Genomic DNA, 21,482 nt, shown 5'->3' on the forward strand with positions numbered 1-21,482 from the left:
GAGTGTATATGTAGCTTTAGATACAGGACAGTCAAAGATGCTGGCACAATCTGACCACTGTTGTCAGATTTACACATGGACACACCTTAAGAAAGCACAGTGTTACTGTCCAAGGACAGGGTGGACAGATAATTACATAACATGGTGGCAAGAAACCAGGGCCCGTATGCAATTCACTTTTTTCCTCCCGAGTTTTCTCCTAGGTGATATTTTCGCAACATAATATTCAATAATTTTGACATCACTTTTTCACCTACTTTTTAGTACTTTTTTTAATTGAACAGTACTGAAAAGTAATTTTAAACAGAAGATGAAAAATCATCTCCTAGGAGAAAATTCAAGAGAAAAGGGAAATTGCATATGGCTCCCTGTGTATAGCTTTTATGCATACAGATGTGTTGAGTCAAGATCAGCAATGCAGCTTCACTGAATACCTGTAACGGTTATTCTGGACTAAAACACACAATGCTCAAATGGTCCCCTGAAGCTGCAACACGATACGCCATTCAAATAAAATATGTTTATTTAAAGCTTAATGAATAAGCAAAATACAAATTCCAAAAAGTTCATTTATCTCCATGATTTACAAATATACAAAATAGAAGTACAAGTTTATATTACATATTTTATGTAAAGTCCTATATAGAAAACAAAACAAAAAACATTTGTTCTAGGTAAGGCATATGTGGAAGAGAGACCATTGTACAATTTTATTGCACACAGAAACCACAGTGCATCACATACTGTCTGCATACACAAATATATTATCAAAATAAATCAGGTTTACACACCTGACTTTGGTCAGAAGTATAAAAAAAAAAAAAAAAAAAAAAAAAAACATTCGGAAGACATAGATTTCCTTGTCAAATATGCAGCAGTTTGAGAACATTGGCTTCAATTTTGGTACCATTAGAAGTATCAGTCTGTAAGCACCATTAGCTAATTGTCTTTATTCCTTCAACTAGCATTTTATGTTATACGTGTGGAACATGCACACTAAGCAAGATATTTTCCCACGTTACATCATTCCACTATCCACCGTCCTTTTCTGAGCATCTGCTCAATAGGGCCCAATGTATGCCCTTCAGGAGAAGCATTAGGACCAAAACAACAGCAGCAGGTGGGACGCGACTGGATACTTCTGAATAGTGCAATCACCAGCTTTCCAGTCCTTAAAATGTAGTTCCAGTATTCAGTTCCAGTTTTATCCAAAAGAAATGGAATGCCTGAAGATCCAGTCAAAAACCCATTTTTCTTGAGGCTCTGTCCATTAAATTAGCATGCTCTCCGATAGCTTGTGGAGAATAGTTATTAAGGTTAGGTTGAGGTTTCTGAGTTTTGACTTCTGCCACAATTTGTAGTGCTTGTGTTCGTTTTCTTTTCTCCCTCCTGTCCCCTTTCAACACGTGCTGTAAATACTGAAACTCCTTTTAGCCTGTAATCCCTTCTGCACTCAGAAGTGCCTTTTCATATGCAAGGCTAGATGGTCAGACCTGGAGAAGGCACGGTCACACCTCTGGCACTGGAAAGGACGATGGCCGGTGTGTTTCCGGTAATGGCGCGTCAGTTCATCAGAGCGAGCAAATTTCCAACCACAGCCTTCCCAATCACAATGATATGGCTTTTCACCTGGTCAAAAGAAGCACAAGGAAAAAAAAAACTATTATTATAACAGGCCAAATTACTGCAAGCATACTGTAAGCAGGTAATACTGATGGCTATTACTTCTAGCAACCAATTCAATTCCAGCTGTACTTCCCCTGCAGCAGAGAGAATGAAGACTGGAATCCGAGAGCGCCTCTAAACTTCATACACTAGCCACATTCTTCTTTCGTCTCATAAAACAATGCAATAATAAAACTTCTGCCTGGAGTTTCAGTTGTAATTTCACAAAATACATGTAACAGAGCCTTTGGAATGGCTTAACTGTCATAAGCCAGACACATGTAAAACCAGTTTATCTGCTCTGACATTTGCAACACAAACTACCATGATCTGTATACTGAAGCATGCACAGTCACTTGAAACAAACCTCTAAAGTGAACCTGTGGTTAAAACATATGGGAACAGCATATGGGAGCAGCCACTGCCAACTTTGTTTTGAGAGGTTGTTCGTTCTCTGGCTGCCATGACCATCCCACTGCTTCACATGCTAGTGAGTCACTAACGCAGAACATACAGTCTTCAGGCCCGACATACATTCCTGTTTCAGCTCAGTGACTTACTCTTCAATAGGGTCACGAGATAAGCATAAAAACACATCTACCTAACTCACAGGAAACCTGACAAGTGAATAAGGATCACTGCTGACTTTCTCTAAAAATACCATTTGCCTGTCTGTTGTGCTGATCATTTACCTCTAAAGCTTTTTGCACACTGTACAGACTAAAAAAAAAAAAGCAGTCACGGCTACAGTAATGGAAACCGCGGCGATCGTTTCTATAAGCGTGATACATTTGTGTTTTTTCTCCAAAGCACAATCGTTGTCCTGCTGCCTTTTCTGTGCAATATACTTTGTATAGGAGCACACAAAAATTGCATAGCATTCACACTTACATGCGATTTTCCCACAGATCAACAATTTCACGCTCAAGATGTTTATTCCTGACGCAAATGCAAAACGCACTGCAATAGCGCCGTACACTTGACAGATCGCACCCCATGTTTCTAAGTGGAAAAGAGCCCCGCTCTGATTAATCTAGCTGCATGCTAGTAGTGTTGCTCAAAAATTATCAGCACAATTTCAGGCATATGGCATTTTTTTTATGACACTAACATTGTTGGCAGCATGGTGACTAATTAGAACTCTCACCTTGGATTGTTAGAGTCCAAGTGTGTATACTCCTGAAAACAAAACACGGGTGTCCTTACTAGATGTATAAATAATATACAGATATCTTTAGCACGCTACGTCCCAAGCAAAGAAAAAAACACAAGGAGGCCCAAACTGTCCTGGGGCACATATGAAGAGCTGTAGACCGACCTGTTTGCTTGGCTGGAGTACAGTATAATCTCATTAAAGAGAACCCGAGGTGTGTTTAAAGAATGTTATCTGCATACAGAGGCTGGATCTGCCTATACAGCCCAGCCTCTGTTGCTATCCCAAACCCCACTAAGGTCCCCCTGCACTCTGCAATCCCTCATAAATCACAGCCTTGCTGTGAGGCTGTGTTTACATCTGTAGTGTCAGTCTCAGCTGCTCCCCCGCCTCCAGCTTAGCTCCGGTCCCTGCCCCCGTCCCTTCCCTCCAATCAGCAGGGAGGGAAGGGATGCAGGCGGGGACTGGAGTTCTGCAGGAGGCGGGGAGAGCAGCAGACTGACACTATAGAGATAAACACAGCCAGCTCTGACAAGCTGTTTGTCAGCAGTATGGCTGTGATTTATGAGGGATTGCAGAGTGCAGGGGGAGCTTAGGGTGGTTTGGGATAGCAACAGAGGCTGGGCTGTATAGGCAGATCCAGCCTCTGTATGCAGATAATATTCTTCAAACCCACCTCGGGTTCTCTTTAAACTCCAAGGGACCAAGAAAAGTGGTTTACTGTATCATAGGTCTACTATATCAAAAATTGTCCTAGAAATAGCCCAGCATTCCCTGGTACATTCTCTGCTGCAAAGGAGCAACTGTCTTCCCATTGGAGGTACGGTACAAGCACTTGCACATTTGGTGGACTACAAGGTTAAGTATAGGCCTTCTCAAAGGACTAGAGGACATGATCTGCGTATGGAGGAAAACCGTTTTAGCCATTTATTTAGGAAAGGGTTCTTTACAGTAAGAGTGATTAAGATGTGGAATGCATTGCCACAGGAAGTAGTTATGGCAAATTATATACCTGCATTTAAAAGGGGCTTAGATGCTTTCCTTGCGTTGAAAGACATCCATGGCTAAAATTACTAGGAATGCCCAATGATGTTGATCCAAGGATTTTATCTGATTGCCATCTGGAGTCGGGAAGGAATTTTTTCCCTTTTGGGGCTAATTGGACCATGCCTTGTAAGGGTTTTTCACCTTCCTCTGGATCAACGGGGATATATGAGAGAGCAGGCTGGTGTTGTACTTTGTTCTCTGGTTGAACTTGATGGACATATGTCTATTTTCAACCCAAGTAACTATGTAACTGTGTATACCTTAGTGCTCCATAGCCAGGCTGGACAAATCACTAATACTATATCCAGGGCTCCTTAAAAATTGCAGCCATCACTGAATAGAGGCAACCACTCCCTTCCGGTGAGTGGCTCCGATACCTCCTTGGGCAGGACTTGCAGGACATGTCCTGCAAAACTTTCTGTCCTTAATTGAGCCTTTCTTTAAAACGCATCCAATCATAATAAGCCACTGGTATCTGTAATAAGAGTGGCTCTGATAACTCTGCAGGCAAGACTTAGTACTCTACTATCCGCTCTCCTTAGTTTTGCAACGAGTACGCCCGCTCTGATCCGCACTACAAGTGAAAGTAGCCTGTACTGCGCGCCACATGCTACCAGAAGAGTCACCGCTAACAAGGGAAGAGATACCCAGGAGTGCATACAATCCATTGGATTGTGAGGATATTTTTATCAGTGAGTGCAAAGTGGAAGTGGTAACACTGCAGCCTTGTTTGTTTACATTCACATTATTCCTCATTCTCCCCAGGCTGCTTATTTGTACAGTACTGTATATCCAGCTCTGGTGCCATTCTTCTTGTCTTACAAATGTTATCAGGCATCACCTCACTTGCAACCAGCTTGAAGAGAGCAGCTGACTATGGGTTTCACACTGACATATGACGCATGCACTGCCCACTGTTTACTATATCCAGAGTCAGCATCACATAGGGGCCAAAAAAATATGATTACTATAACAGAAGTTTTATAATATCAAAGTTTACTATACCAGGCATTGCTCCCATTGATTTATAATGGAGATAGGCTGGGACCTGGAGAGGTAGTTTACTATACCCAAATGTTTACGATATCAGAGTTTATTATAACGAGATTATACTTTATAGCTTTCCATTATGGAATAAAAAGGTACATTGCCTATATTACAGTTTGGGTCATCTGCTTGTGTTTCTTTTCAGTTTTTGTCTCAGTTAGAACACCATCTGAAAGGAGTTTGCATGTTTTCCACAAGGTGCTTTGGTTTCCTCCCACAGCCCATAAACATCCAGGTAGAATGACTGACTTCTTCACAAAAATTGGCTGAGGACTGTGGTGGGGACATTACAATGTAAGCCCTTTGGAGGGGTGGTTCATGATATGAATTATTCAGTACTCTCTGTAAAGTCCTGCAAATATCTTAAAGTAAACCTGAGGTGAGAGTGATATGGAGATTGCCATATTTAGTTCCTTTTAAGCAATACCAGTTGCCTGGCTGTCCTGCTGTTCCTCTCCCTCTAATACATTCAGCCATAGACCCTGAACAAGCATGCAGCAGATCAGGAGTTTCTTACATTATTGTCAGATCTGACAAGATTAGCTGCAGGCTTGTTTCTGGTGTGATTCAGACACTACTGCAGCCAAATAGATCAGGAGGGCTGCCAGCCAACTAGTATTGTTTTAAATTAAATAATTATGGCAGCCTCAATATCACTCACCTCAGGTTCACTTTAATGCCATAGAAAAGCACAATATTCTGGCAGGCTCTGTATTCTCATTGGGTGCTGCCCAGGGAGTACTTGTTGAACTGCACTTTGTTTTTATTGCTGCATTTATAGAAGCCTTACTGCTCCAGCAAGTGCCATTAGATGAGGAATCAAGAGGTTTTCAGTGATACGGATCTTTCTCTACCCACACAATACTGAGCTCCAACCTCTGCATTGCTGCAGAGAGGGACTTTACAATTAAGAGTTATAACAAGGATGTGCCTGAGCTTGGGAGGGGCATGTTGGGCTTGGAAGGCACTGTGGATTAAAAAGGGTGCTTTTGGTGCAGTATTAAGGCTGGTTCACACTCAGGTGCTATTGGGGAGCGATCTGCAAGATGCTGTGACAAATATATACCTATTGGATCACTGCAGCACTTGCAATTTGCATACATTGCAAAGTCACTTCATGCAGCACTTTGACTGTGATTACTATGCAAGTCTTATTCTCTTAAACGGGAATCACAACGTGCAATAGCCAAAAAAAAAATCACCAACAATTTGCACTGGAAAATCCAAATCGCTAGGCATTTTCGTTTTGCAATCCAAGTGTAAACCAGGCCTTAACCACTTCAGCCTTGTTTTTTCCGCCACCAATTAGGATTTCTTTGGGGGGTACATTTTGCTAAGAGCCACTTTACTGTAAATGCATTTTAACAGGAAGAATAAGAAAAAAAACGGAAAAAAATTATTATTTCTCAGTTTTCAGCCATTTATAGTTTTAAAATAATAATTGCCTCCATAATTAAAACTCACGTATCGTATTTGCCCATATGTCCCGGTTATTACACCGTTAAAATGATGTCCCTATCACAATGTATGGCGACAATATTTTATTTGGAAATAAAGGTGCATTTTTTCCGTTTTGCATCCATCACTATTTACAAGTTTAAAATAAAAAAAAAATATAGAAATATTTCATCTTCACATTGATATTTAAAAAGTTTAGACCCTTAGGTAAATATTTACATGTTTTTTTTATTGTAAAGTTTTTTTTAATTTTTTATATTAAACATTTTATTTGGGTAGTTTTGGGAGGGTGGGATGTAAACAATAGGTTTATAATGTAAATGTGTGTTGATTTTAATTTTTTTTAGTTGTATTACTTTTTGGCCACAAGATGGCGGCCATGAGTTTGTTTACATGACGTCACTCTAAGCGCAACATACGCTTAGAGAGACGCATTGGGGGACGTAACAGCCAGAAAAAGTGAAGCTTCTGAGAGAAGCTGTCGCTTTTTCTGCGCAGGAGAGGAATCAGTGATCGGGCACCATAGCCCGATTCACTGATTGCCAGGCTAACGAACCGCGGCTGGGAGCGCGCAGACGCGCACATGGCCTCCTGGACATAGCTAGTATGTCCAGGAGGCCAAAGTAGTTAAAGGGAATCTGAAGTGAAAATAAACTTATGATATAATGGTTTGTATGTGTAGTACATCTAAGAAAAAGCATTAGCAGCAGAGATAGGAGTCTAATATTGTTTCCAGTAAAGGAAGAGTTAAGAAACTCTAGTTGTCATCTATGTAAAAGAGCTTCACTGAACTCTCCGACTTTCAAAGTCGCACAGAGCTCAGTCTTCTGAAGCTTATTATCTCAACTGTCTGTCCCTGTATTTTGTTTTTTACTGTAGAGGAAAGTTCAAAAGTTCATTAGCCTGCTCTGTGAAATAATTTAGAATTCTGAGTAGTGTGTAAACTGCAAATATTAGAGAATGATGCAATGTTATAAAAAAAACAACTATATAACTGAAAAATACAAATCTGAGACTATTTTCTTTGCTAATAATGTTCTAGTAATTATCTGTACTATACATACAGTTCATTATATCATATTTTTTTCCCGCTTCAGTGTCATCAAGTTAAAGCTAAGGTGTAATAAGTGGGAAGGTGTGTAGTCCAGAGGAGTCCCAAAGCTTCCTACGGATACAGGAAAAACACAGAGAGAGACCAGGAGCCCCTTATGGTGTAGTATATTAACGTCAGGTTCTGGATAAATACAAAGTAATGAGGTACTCACAAAAGTGGGTTGCAAGACTAGCAACCACAATATAAAAGCAAGTGAGGAAATCCTGTCCCCACTCGTGCTCTTTGTCTTCAAATGTTTGTGTCGCACTTCAGAAAAAAAACGATTGTTTGGGTACACAAAACAAACAATTGACAGCAACCTCTAATAGCTAGGGGGGTGTAAAAAATATCACTAGGAGCGAGAAGGTGCCACAAAAAACAACCATGGATGTAATAACTGTAAAATGGCTTACCTCTAAGAAGGGGCAACGCCAATATTAGAAAGACATTTTAATAATCAGACACAAAAATGATAACGCGTTTCGCAGAGCACAGTCCGCTTCCTCAGACCAAATAAAGCAATTTCTGGGTAACCAAGGTGCAGAGCTTGGAGTGCCTAAAATGCATTACCGTTTTTGTGTCTGATAACAATTTTTTTTCTAATATTGGCATTTTGCCTTCTTCTTAGAGGTAAGCAATTTTACATTTATTACATCCATGGTTATTTTTTAGGGCACCTTCTCCCTCCCAGTGAAGGTGTAATGAGTAGAAGTCTTCATTAGCTCAGAAAAAAAAAAGATTAAAAACAGTTTTTAACTAGGGTAACCTTTAGTATTGACTATATATGGGTTACTTTTACAATTTGGTGCATGGACCAGTCCATTTAGAATGCTTTATAAAAAAAAAAAAAGTTAAATCATTTAATTGCGGAAAAAATAAATTGTTGAACAATACTTGTGTTTAAATAATTCCTAGTATTCATAGGAATAAGGGGCTAAAGCTATCATATGAGAATTTGCATTTCACTTCTGCCTACAAAAAAAGTATACTGTAAAGATATGTGCCAGGCAGTAAGCAAAGTACATCATTAATATCTGGATTTAATTTTAGAGAATGGAATTTTAATGGCTAATAAACACAACAAATCAAAGGTCAGAGCTGGCCCTGAGCATGTTATGAAAGGGGGTGTGTCGTTTGATGATTATTGTGTCAGCAATGTTAAAATGTCTGGGTTCTCATAATTTGTTACCGTTCTTTAGGAATTCTGATATTTGTAGAATAGCATAGAAGATGGAGTACTTAAAAAAGCAAGGTGCATAAAACTAAGCAAGGCCATGACTTTGTTATGAAATTTTAGCAATTAGGGATACTTAGCACTCCTAATTCTCCATCTCTAGCGCGCCTCTCTGTAGGATTCTGTGACTTCTGCCACCCAGAGTTAAAACTTACATATGATATTTATTGTCATTTGCTCCAACCAGCCTTTCCTGCCAGCTTTGTAGAAGGATACAACATTTTGTACTGTTCCTGTGTTAGGATGAATGAGAAGCATGCCATCAATCTACAAAGCTGCATCTTCTAGTGGTCTGTAGAACTGGTTGGAAGCATTTGTCAAAATACCTCCCTCCAGTGGCTCAACTCAGCCAGGATTGCACTCTGCCCACATGTGTCTGCAAGTACCTACTCTCAATACTACAAAGAGGTGGTCTAATTGAAAGAAAATCGTAAAGTATTCTAAAGTGGTAGGGACTAGAGTGTGAGCTCCCCTGAGGGACAGCTAGTGAAATTACTTTTATAAAGTGCTGTGAAAGAAGTTAGCACTATATACACAATAATAAAGTGTGTGTAGTAGCAAACATATAGCTTGGTACAGAATAGCAGATTTCTTATGTACAATACTGAATGCAGCAGATGCGCTTCCAGTTCCCTACAATCTGAACTGGTCAAGGACAGCTTAGTGTAACAGAGAAAGGGGTTAGAAATAAATAAAGGTAGCAGCATAAATTGCTAGTAGTGATAAAATGTGTTGCCCTCAATAAAATATTAGCCAATAAAGGCTCAAATCCCAGTTCTGAAGACTAAGATCACTTCTGCACAAACCATCACACTACCAGACTCCTGCAACAGGTACAGGCCCGGATTTACATTATAGGAGCCTAAGAGCACAGATATCCTGGAAACCTAAACTTCACCCTCCATGAACCTAAAAAACCCTCCACCAAACTGCACCGCAAGTGTCTGGCTGCCCCAGTGTCACTTATCCCTTACCATAGGTAGCTACAGGTGTCCCTTAGCATTAGGTAGCCAGAGGTACCCTTAGTGTTAAGTAGCTGGTGTTGCCCCTGACTGAAAGGAGATCTGATGAATGGAATGCCAAGAGCTGGGTGAGTAACCTCTAATTTATGCTCTGCTCAGGACTCTGTATAGGGAAGGAGGGAGGGAAGCACTTGGGGAGGGGAGTAGGCCACCTTCCATCACCAGGCGCCTGTAAGCACGTGCCTTGTGGTAAATCCAGCCCTGAACAGGTAAGTTGCTGGCTGACAACTCATCTTATTGCTGCTTAGCAAACACCAAAATACCAATCTTGAATGGAATCAATCTTTAAAGAATAATTCCACGAACTGCCAAAAATTAGCCTGAGATTAAAAAAAAAAAAATTAAATTTAAAATAAAATCTGAATTTTCAGAAAACAGCTATCTATAGCCTATGCTACCTCCCGTTTCAACACTTTTACTGGGGGTGGTTTACTTTCCCTCTCAGTTTCACAGGTTAAAGGACCACTCCACTGGAAAAAAAAGTAGTTCTGACAGAACTGACAAGTTCAGACAGAACTGACAAGTTTTGGACTACTCCATCTCCTCATGAGGGATTCTCATGGTTTTCTTTGTTTACAAAAGCAATTCCTGAACGACAGTTTAACTGCCAAAACTGTAACATACTAGCCAGCCTCCCTAATCACTTTCACACTATTTTGTCAGTTAGACTTAGCAAATGCTGTTCAGGAAAGGCTTTTGAAAACCCTGAGAATCCCCCCTGAGGAGATGGACTACTCCAAAACCTGTTGGTTGTGTCAGATTTTAACTGCTTACTTTTGTGCTGGAGTGGCCCTAAACTGTCTAAACTGTCAACTTGTAGCCTTGGCCAGTAACTGACTTTGTCAGTTAGGATGTAGGAAGCTGATCTGGGGCAATGGTTTTCAGAATTACAAAAGTAACTACACAAGCAGAAATGTAACCTGAATTGACTAAATGCCTATATTTCATCTAGTTTTTATTCAGTTACTAACCCACCTTGGTCTCATCCTTTTCTATTCCTACTTATTACTATATCTATCTCTTTATCTTACCAACTTGTGTTTTAACCCTTTATTGCTTAACCACCCTGGCGTTCTATTAAGATCGCCAGGGCGGCTGCATGAGGGTTTTTTTTAAATAAAAAAAAAAAATATTTCATGCAGCCAACTGAAAGTTGGCTGCATAAAAACCCACTAGATGGCGCTCCGGAGGCGTTCTTCTGATCGCCTCCGGCGGCCAAAAGTAACACGGAAGGCCGCAATGAGCAGCCTTCCGTGTTTGGCTTCTCCTGTCGCCATGGCGACGAGCGGAGTGACGTCATGGACGTCAGCCGACGTCCTGACGTCAGCCGCCTCCGATCCAGCCCTTAGCGCTGGCCGGAACTATTTGTTCCGGCTGCGCAGGGCTCAGGCGGCTGGGGGGACCCTCTTTCGCCGCTGCTCGCGGCGGATCGCCGCAGAGCGGCGGCGATCGGGCAGCACACGCGGCTGGCAAAGTGCCGGCTGCGTGTGCTGCTCTTTATTTGATCAAAATCGGCCCAGCAGGGCCTGAGCGGCACCCTCTGGCGGTAATGGACGAGCTGAGCTCGTCCATACCGCTAAGGTGGTTAAAAAGTTCACATGGGCCCAGCCCTCTCTCCTACTCTATAACAGTATTATTATTATTGTTTAGTATTTATATAGCGACAACATCTTCAGCAGCTCTGTACATATATTGTCTTGTCACTTTACTGTCCCTCACAGGGGTTCACAATCTAATCCAGCCGTTCTCAACCTTTTTACCCTGGAGGAACCCTGCAAATAACTTTTGGATCTCAAGGAACCCTTGCATTTATTTTTCCGGAGGCATGGTCTTTAAAAGTAGGGGAGGCTATTAATTTCCCTTACTCATATTACACTGCCACTCATTATACTGTGCTCATTATTATTCTGACCCCCAATTTAGTGCTTCTTTTTACTGTACTCCCTATTATAATGTGCTCTATTATACTTCCTCCACGATGGGGGAAAATGCCAAGGAACCCTTGCAGAGTCCTCAAGGAACACTGGGGTTCCAGGGAACCCTGGTTGAGAAAGCCTGATCTAATCCCTAGTCATTTGTCTATATCATGTAGTGTGTGTGTGTTGTAGTCTAGGGCCAGTTTATTACCGTATCTGTATGTTTTGGGGGTGTGGGACAAAACCAGAGTGACCAGAGGAAACCCACACAGACACGGGGAGAACATACAAACTCTGTGCAGATAGTGCCCTGGCTGGATTCAAACTGGGGACCCTGCGCTGCAAGGCGAGAGTGCTAACTACTACTCACCATGCTGCCCAGGATAGAGTATTGCTGTTTACAGCCTTGCTTTTTTGCCATACAGATCATACTGTTGTACTGTTTGTTGTTAAAATATGTACGGGCATCTGTTTGAAATGTAGACAGGTCTAAAGTGAAAACTTGGTGACAAAGTAGTGAGACAACACATTTCTATATTCTTCTAAAAATGTCAACAGGCTTTCTATAGGTAACCTATATTCTTAGCAAAGTCCCACTGTCATTTGGGATTGTTGCAGCTATCATGCTCTTGGCCCTGAGGGCTCGTATGGCTCCGTCTCAGAAGATCAAAGTCACTTTACCTTCACTGTTTGCTACAAATATTTTCTACTATTCGAAAAATGAATCTGATCTGCATTAAGCTTGCTGAAAACTTGGCTGGAGTCCATACGACATTAACCACACCTCAAAACTTTGTGAATATGATTTTTTTCCACATAAAAATCACAGTGACAAATATTCTACAGCCGTTATTGACATTTTTTGGCAGAAGGTAAAAAAAAATAAAGCAAGCAGCTCTTGGGTGAAAAACAACCCGAAAATTATACACTTTTTTCATTTATGGCTCAGGACATCAGCATGTCATAAATCATGTTTGTTTGTTTTTTACCATTTATACAACACATTCTGTTTCTTTTCTCCTCAACTTATGTCCAAATCCAATCATTTTAAAAGAAACCATGACAAAATACCAATTTTAGATATTGCCCATAAAACCAATCAGATGTCATCTTTCAGTCTCAAACCTACACTGGACAGGAAATAGTGTATTGCTTTAGGCCAGTGATTCTGAAAACTTCAAAGAACACATCAAAAAACCAAAAAAGTTCCAGGAACTCCATTACACTTGAATCTCATAGTAAACTCTGATATAGTAAAGGTCTGAGTATAGTAAACCCAGCCCCCAGGTCCAAACCATGAGCCTGTATGAATATAAAATGTATAACAAATCCTGATATAGTAAACTACTTGGCCAGGTCCCTTGAAGTTTACTATAAAGGGATTCTACTTGAGGTCCCTTGAAGTTTACTATAAAGGGATTCTACTGTATTATTCATTTCACTTTTCCTGCATTGCTTTAGGGCCCTTTTCCACTGTAAAAAGCAAAACACAAACGCACGCAATGGCGTTTTTAGAAATAAATTTTACTTGCTTTTAAGGTACTAGCACAAGCGTAATTGCGTTTAGAATCAGGCAAAGATGGGTTTGCATTTCTACAAAAACTGAATCGCAGTAATGGTAAATGTCATTCACGATTTCTGCTGTGTGATGAATACGGTTGAGCTTTACAAATTGCATGAGATTCCGATCAAATCACCTCTTGTGGAAAACTGCCCTTACAGAGTAGATAATTCATGTCATTAACTGTCCCTTATGCGGGATCCACACGGTGCGTTCGCACACTCGATTTCCCACTCGATTCCCGTCGATTCGTTTATTTCCAACATGTCCGATTTGGATCTCAATGGATCGTTAGGTCGATTTGGCATACTTTGCATGCGAATCGACCTAACGATCCATCGAAATCCAAATCGGACATGTTGGAAATAAACGAATCGACGGGAATCGAGCGGGAAATCGAGTGCGCGAACGCACCGTGTGGATCCAGCATTAGAGGAGCTGACGGTCTAAATGTTGCTAAAATGTCCATGATCTTATATTCCTACTATAGTCTAAGGCAAATTTTGTGTGAGAAGCCAATTAATCTAACAGTATGTTTTTGGAGTTTGGGAGAAAACAAGACAACCCAAAAGACACCCCACAAACAAAAAGTAAAATACATTTCACATGCAGAAAGTGTCAAACCTGGAACTTTACAGTTACAAAATGAGAATGCTAGCCGCTCTGCCACCAGCATAAATGGTGCATTACTTTTAAAGAGACACTGAAGCGAAAAAAAAAATTATGACATTATGATTTGTATGTGTAGTACAGCTAAGAAATAAAACATTAAGATCAGATACATCAGTCTAATTGTTTCCAGTACAGGAAGAGTTAAGAAACTCCAGTTGTTATCTCTATGCAAAAAAGCCATTAAGATCTACGACTTTCAAAGTCATGGAGAGGGCTGTCTTCTGACTTTTATTATCTCAACTGTTCCTGGACTATTTACTTTTTCTCTGCCAGAGGAGAGGTCATTAGTTCACAGACTGCTCTGAAAGAATCATTTTGAATGCTGAGTGTTGTGTAATCTGCACATATTATAGAATGATGCAATGTTAGAAAAAACACTATATACCTGAAAATAAAAATATGAGAATATTTTCTTTGCTGCTAATCTTCTAGTAATTATTCATAGTACACAACCAATTCACTATATCATATTTTTTTCACTTCAGTGTCTCTTTAAAGCATATCAGAATCATTTTATTTGGCCAAGGATCACTGGGTCATGCCCGGAATTAGGTTTGGCACAATAGAGTGGTACATAGACACAAAGGCAGGAAAAACATCAGAATATGACAGTAATACCTCATACTCCAATATATCCATACACAAATATGCATTCAGCATCAAATATCCAATATACATTATTCAGCATCAGTATCCATCATTTATCTATACTTTTCTTGTTTTTTAAACCCACCACTCTTGCCTCCTCTAATGCTAAGAAGGTCCCCTAGCCCCATCCAATTTTTACAGGCCTCTGAAGCTCCAGCAATGTCTACCAGCAGGCACTTCCTTGTCTTCTGGATGCAAGCCCCTATATAATTGCTGTGGCAAGGCCTTCTGCTGTCTTTAAAGGAAGGTATCGCACTTATGCATGCCAGCCACCCCTTTGCGAGGGAGATGTGTCTTACCGCCACTGACTCCTCCCAGTATATCAAATGGCAGGGATTTCTAGAATGTAGCAACATTTTAATGGACCTTGCCTCAAATTCACATAAAGCCAGAAGACACAAAGAACACCTTCCATAAAACAGAGATTGGTTGGTTTCACTTATCTACCACCAACATATCCACCAGCATTTGGTTAAGCCCCATAGCAACAACAGCATCTTACTCTGACCACTCCCTAATATATCTAATGGGTGCAGAGGGGCAAAGTTATGGGTATGATGTGTCCAGAGGCTGCGCCAATGTTGGGTCAGCACAGGTAGTTGAGGGAAGAGTTATGGTTAAGACAGTGAAATTGGAGCTGAAGTGACTCTGAGAATTGTGGCTACCTGCCTGGAGGGTGGAAATAAATGACCAATAAATACTAATAGGAAGCCAGCCACAAAAGCATATTTTAGTGTGGAAGCTGAATGAACTGCAGTAAAGTAAGTGGGATATCACACACGGCTCAGACGTCAACCTGAGGTTTTCAACCCTTAAATTCAAAATAAGTGTATGGGTCTCAAGCAAAGTTCTATTTTAAGAATTCGTTCTTCAGCTACATCCTTCAAAGGCTTTCCACATCCTCCTGGAATCAACCGTTGCTAGCCAGAATCTCTAGTTCGTGGCCATGCTCCCCTTCATACACTGCTCACCTACACCAGTGCAGTGGTATGGAGCCGCACGTGGACAAGCAGCTTTGTCCTTCTGTGTAGGTGCAGCCATACTCCTGCTGGTTTAGAATGGCTGCGCTCATACAAAGCGTGGAGCATGGCCACAAAAACATATCTGAAAATCTCTTGTCAGATATGTGCAGGGGGTCCATGCATGCCAACAGTGAGGCCAAGGAGGACACTGGAAGGTTTCATTTAAAAAAGGTAAGTGCTAAGTGTTTTTTTTGCATGGAACAGTACATATTTTGCTTTCTAGTTACTTATTCAATTAACAAAATATGTAACTTGACCAGATATGAAGGTCACAGCTTCAAAGCTTGCTGAGGCCCACAGGCCAATGTCTGAGTACCACTACTTTAGACAAAGCTACCTATAAAGGTTTTGCTGGTGTACAAAAAGTTGTAGGGCTATACAAATACATACCAAAAGGTTCCAACATGCTGCAAGTAAAAGAAATGACATGATCACACTACCAGGTGATTATTTCAGCACACAACATTTCAGATATCCCATATAAGGCAGGAATGTACAATCAACAAGTGCTCCGTAACTTAAGAAAATACTTTACTATTCTCTAATCAACATGAAATGTTTGACATGTACCACTAGCCACCTACCCAGTACCACGTGCAAAATATATATATATATATATATATATATATATATATATATATATATATATAAAACACACATATACACATGCATATATACACACACATACACACAGATCGCAGGTCTTAGTACTGAATTACTGGTGTTCAAAAACATACAGACACACCACATAACGGTATGTCCTTTTACCATTATCACTGAGAGCGCCAACATATTCAGTTGCGCTTTTGAAACCATTGAAGCATATTACGATCTACATTATGCATTAACTGGTCAAAATATTACAGGTCAACAATGGTCGTCAATTAGACTTAGCGTAATTTTTATTTTTCTGTAAATACATACATGAACACAGAACAGGTGCTATATTTAACACCATGGCGAATATGTTACATAGATAGACTTCAAGACCTATGACCACCTAGCATCACTGGTTTAAGTTATTTGTAGAGGCTCTGTTCTTTTATTCTGTGGACTCGTTTTCAGTTTTCCTCTGTAATATGCCTCAAGTTTTGCCAAGAGTAAACCACAAAAACCGACATTATAAATAGTCTCCAGGAGGAAACAGAGCTGTGTGGGCACAGATGTTTATGCAAAGCGCACATGTTTTGTAACACCAGCTCCACTCATTACAACTAGCAACGTATTGCTCAAGCCTGCATATAAAGTTAGTACTGGTAAAAACCTACCTGTATGCGTTCGCAGATGGGCCTTTAAATGTGAGCTCTTGGTATAGGTCTTTCCACAGCCTGCATACTCACAAGTGTGAGTAGCTGTCCTTTTCCTGGGCCAGGACTTGCGACCTCTCTTTGGCTTAGTTTCTTCTGACATACAGCCTGGCGTTAAAAGCTCTAAAGGTGAAGAGGGTGGAGTCAGCATCACTTCTTGTTTCAAAAGTTGAAAGTTTAAAGAAGGATCTTCATAAATATTTATATAAGACTGACCTTGATAGTGAAGAGGAGTTGGAGGCAACTGTGGCTGTTGCTGGTCTGGTGGGAAGTGAGGAAAGCTGGCAGAAGTGTGGTAACCTGGAGGTATTGGCAGTGAAGAGTGGCTTAATGTCTGTGGTGAAGCATGACAGTCCCTAACCATTAGCTCCTCTGGGGTCATAGGCTGGTTAGTCCTACTTGCCAGTACCCTACCTACTTGGAAGTTGTGCTGTCCTTGTGAATTGTGTATCTGTCCATCCATTTGGCATGAAACAGAACATGATGCTGTAGGTTCCTGTTTGATCTTTGGATGCATTCCAGGCAACTGATGGCCAGTGTAGACCATGGGACCGTCAATAACAGACCCATTTTTCCTAACACTGACAGGCGGGCTGTAATCACCCATGTCCACGGCAGTTTTCAGCACAAATTTGCCTTGAAGGTTAGTTTGTGGTTGTTGCATATAAACAGGGTCCAAGTCTGGCCTCATAAGCTCTGCCACAAATCCACCAGAAGGAGAAACATCATTTATGTCCGCCAGGTTAAAGGTGGAAGGTGGCACAGTTGTGTCCCTAGGAGTGTACATTAGTGAAGTGCTTCCAGTTGTCTCCTGGGGGCAGCGTATTTGATAAGTAAAACTACAACTGGCAGATGAGAGCCCAGACAAGCTGTCTGGGAGAGGAGCAGATGGTGGTGAGGATCCAGTAGCAGACGAGGACGAGGAGGAAGAGGGCACCATAGACTCCTGATGTATAAGTGAGTTGGAAAGGATAAAATCAAAGTCCAACAGCTCATTGAATTCTTCTGGCTCTCTGCGAGACCCCAAAGTTGCCATCTCCCCCTCTAGGCCATCATAGGGGCGAGACTGGTTAAGTGCAGGATGTCTCTTCATGTGGGAGAGCTCTTCTCTCCACCTCTGCAAGAAAATAAATACATTAAGTTTCTTTAAATACAGTGTCAGCCAACATGTTCTTAGAATATTATAAATCATTTTGTAGGCACATTATAAAGATAGTGCTCGTCTCTGGGAACGATAACAAACGTCACTACTTGCAATGGATAGCAGCCTATTTTTCTTCACACCAGTCATCTTAAATCAGTCCTTGCGTGAGCCAAAATATTCACTATGTAAATATTTATTGTGATTACAGAATAGATCCAAATGAACAATGCATTCAGTGAAGTGAACTTTTCCCTAAGCTCTTCCAAATATACAGTTCTCCAGTCAAACTCATCCACATAAAAAAACTGGAAAGGCAGAAAAATGTATATAAGACACAAACATTCCAGTAACCAAATTACACAACTTAATGCCCTTTATGCCTTTAAAATTAAGAGATGCCCCATAATTCATATTTAAAAATTTGCATCTGCCGTTTCCTTTTTTTGTGTGTTGACATTTCCCTTTTGAAATATTGTTCTGTACACTGGTTTCTAAGATAACGCTTAACAGAGACCCTTCTATCTGCCAGCTGAACAATGTCATGAGAGCATGAGTAAGGGCTAGACGCAAGGACGTAAAAGCAAACCTCTGTAGTGCAAGTAAAGAATAACACTGCTCTTATAGACTTTTACCAGAGAAGTAATTATACCATAGCTGGATAGAACAGACAACAAAGTCATAGGGAAAAGAAATGTTACATCATATTTCATGCTACTTTAGAAATATGGAAATCACGCAATGCAAAAATCTCTCATTTAATACTAATATAGTGTTTTTTGGGGGCAAGTCTAATTGAAGAGTCATTCGTACATCCCCCTTCTATAGCTAAACTTGCTAGAAAGGAACACATTTCTTGTCATACTGTAGTATCAACAATCAGATCAATGGTTGAAATATATTACTGTAGACTGCTCTAAGTTATTATACTTTCAAAGCAAGAATCCCTAAAAATTAAAGTGTAAAAACAATAAAAAAAAAAAAAAAAAAAAAAAAAAAGAGGTTTCTAGGCCAGAATGTCAAACTCTACTGAAGAAGTAATCAGACAAGTTTCCCAAACATATCACAGGTTCCAGCAACAGGTTCACAGGTGACCTCACCTATGCATAAAAGTACCCATTTTAATTTGAGAATGTTTTTTTCACCTGCGTAGATATTCTGCAAATATGAAAGTCTGAGAGGATCTGAGGACAGGCTTGGGAAAAGGAGCTAAAGGATGTACAATGAGAGCTTGCAAAATACAGTTCATCCTGCAGCAATGCCTCCTGTAATGTGGACGATGTCAAGACACGCAGATCACACACAGCAAAGTCTACAAACAAGTTATCCTGTACTTACATTGCCAACACTTGCTTGTCTGAACACCTTGTCCTTGCCTGAGGTCCCTGCAGTAAAGGTGGAGATGGAAGGCAGCAAGGTCCCGCTCAGAGCCATGTCACACTCACTGGGTGGCTGCCTAAGTATAGACACATATACAGTCTTACTGGATTACATAGATATATATCTACAAGGTGTAATATTAGGAGACAGTCCTTCAAAAAAATCTGCTTGATCTGTTACTACTTTAAATCAATTGGATGTTCTTACAACATATTGCATGTAAGAAGTTATGCATATATAATGGACATTATAGCCATGTGTAGATGTAAAATTGATCCAGGTCACGGTGTATCCAAAGGTAGAGAAAGATCGTCGGAACACCTTTTTATGTGTTTAGAACCTTTGTTATGTGTTTAGAAAGTGTTCAGTTGGAACTACAAGCAACTTCTTCATCTTAGAAGCTCCACTTTTTTTTTACCTGATGCAGAAGGCATGAGACCTCTCCCTAGAACACACAAGGTGTCCAGCTGCAAGGGTTGTAGCCTGTGTATTTGGATATGACAGCTGTAGGAGCTCTTGCAGATGTTGGAGAGGGTTATGTGGCAGGTGTGTAGGGGTGAGGCTGCAGGTAGCAGGCACCAGTCACACCTGTGTACTGTGGATGGTGGCATGGGTAGCCAGCCACAAGGCACATGCAGAAGCACACATACCTCATAAATCTAGCCGAGCCACTTCAGCCTCTGACGAGCACAAGACGATGACAAGAAAGTCCACATTCGATAAAGATGTGAAGGACAACACAAAACAAATCCACAGGGCACACAGGTTTATAAGGAGGACAGTCAGTCTTCCCCAGTGATATAAGCAGTTTATTAGAGCGTGTGGTGGAAGGTGCTGGCAGCCAGGGATGCTGCAGCGTGGATTCCCTGCACTGGGCAGCTCTCTCCAGTCCCTGCTGTCACACAGCGCTGTGCTCGGGGATTCCCTTTCTCCACTGCTACAGCTGCTGCCATGAGCGCCAACTCAGCGGCTCCACTCTCACTGCTATGTATGAATGCGCGTTGCAGTGCAGCTTGACATGCCTTAAAAATAGAGGGGTGGAGACACATTGACCACACCCACTCACAAGCTCTAACGTCTCAGCATAACAAACCTCACCCCGCCCCTTTTCACATGTCGTTCAAACGAGTCCCCAGAGGCGGCGCCAAGCACCACCGCAGTTTGGTTGCTATGGAGACATACAAATAATATAGAGGGCAATTACAAAAGCGGCGTATTTCTTCTAAGCAGAAGTCTATTGTGAGGTTTGGCTGCATAGTTGTAAGGCATTGTGAAGAGGATCATCTAGCAGCGAGGCAGCGCTGTTTCACGTGGGTGGATCCTTGGAGGGCGCGACTTGGGGCGTGACGTCAGGGAAGCAGCTGGTCTGGCAAGCCTTTCACTGGCTGTGACGGCAGTGGCGGCCCCAGCGTCAGTCGGAGGAGAATGAGAAGGGTGGGCACGGCTGCTAACCTTCGTGACGTTATTGGCTGTTTAGAGAGCAAAACAGTGGGTTGCTAGGCGACGGCGCGCAACCGGACGTGAAAGTTCTCCAGACAAGGAAAGCGCGCGTTAGAGAAAGTGCGAGCATGGGACAGAGCGTGGTGCTCCTGCAATCCATTCTGCTAGCAGCTATACGATATATATATATGTACTATTGCTAATTATTATGCACAATCTGCAGGGTATGCGCACTGTCGTAATGGCGGGGGTGAAGCATAAATATACATTTATTTATGATATACTACTACTACAGAGCTGCCGGTGTAAAAATTTCACTACACCGGTACTGTTTAAAGTGGGGTAGTAGGAAGAGCTAATTTAATCTGTGCATGCAAAGTACACTATTGCCAAAGCGTCCTACCTGCAAGAACATCTGCAACTTTAAAAACATGAAGAGTATTGCTACTTATGTAATATTTAAAGTAGACTTATATACAATACAATAACATTTGTAAAGCGCTTTTCTCCCATAGGACTTAAAGCGCATATATATACTCCTACAGATTCAGGCGAATACAGGGGGGGGGGGGGGGGGGGGTTTACAGCTACCCAGAATCCACCCTCAGAGCAGGGCTTATGCAGTGTCTGGTAGTGTTGTCCGGATCATGAACGATTCGGATCTTTAATCCGGATC

At 41.2% G+C, this 21,482-nt stretch overlaps 1 protein-coding gene across 2 annotated transcripts; it reads right to left on the reverse strand.

The window, feature by feature from the left end:
* Positions 1 to 505: 505 nt before the first annotated feature.
* KLF4 (KLF transcription factor 4) lies at positions 506 to 20,812 on the reverse strand. Of its 2 annotated transcripts, XM_068234444.1 has the most exons (5): positions 20,017 to 20,811; positions 19,325 to 19,442; positions 17,062 to 17,962; positions 16,807 to 16,968; positions 506 to 1,629 (listed from the first exon to the last, which is right to left on the reverse strand). In XM_068234444.1, the coding sequence occupies exons 1-5, from the start codon at positions 20,019 to 20,021 to the stop codon at positions 1,454 to 1,456; spliced, it is 1,362 nt and encodes a 453-aa protein (XP_068090545.1). In that variant the 5' UTR covers positions 20,022 to 20,811; the 3' UTR covers positions 506 to 1,453. The 2 variants fall into 2 exon arrangements, with proteins under 2 accessions (XP_068090545.1, XP_068090544.1); XM_068234443.1 differs by having other exon boundaries at positions 16,807 to 17,962; positions 20,017 to 20,812.
* Positions 20,813 to 21,482: the final 670 nt, after the last annotated feature.

This window comes from Hyperolius riggenbachi, chromosome 1, assembly GCF_040937935.1.
Source record: "Hyperolius riggenbachi isolate aHypRig1 chromosome 1, aHypRig1.pri, whole genome shotgun sequence".
Lineage (NCBI taxonomy): Eukaryota > Metazoa > Chordata > Amphibia > Anura > Hyperoliidae > Hyperolius > Hyperolius riggenbachi.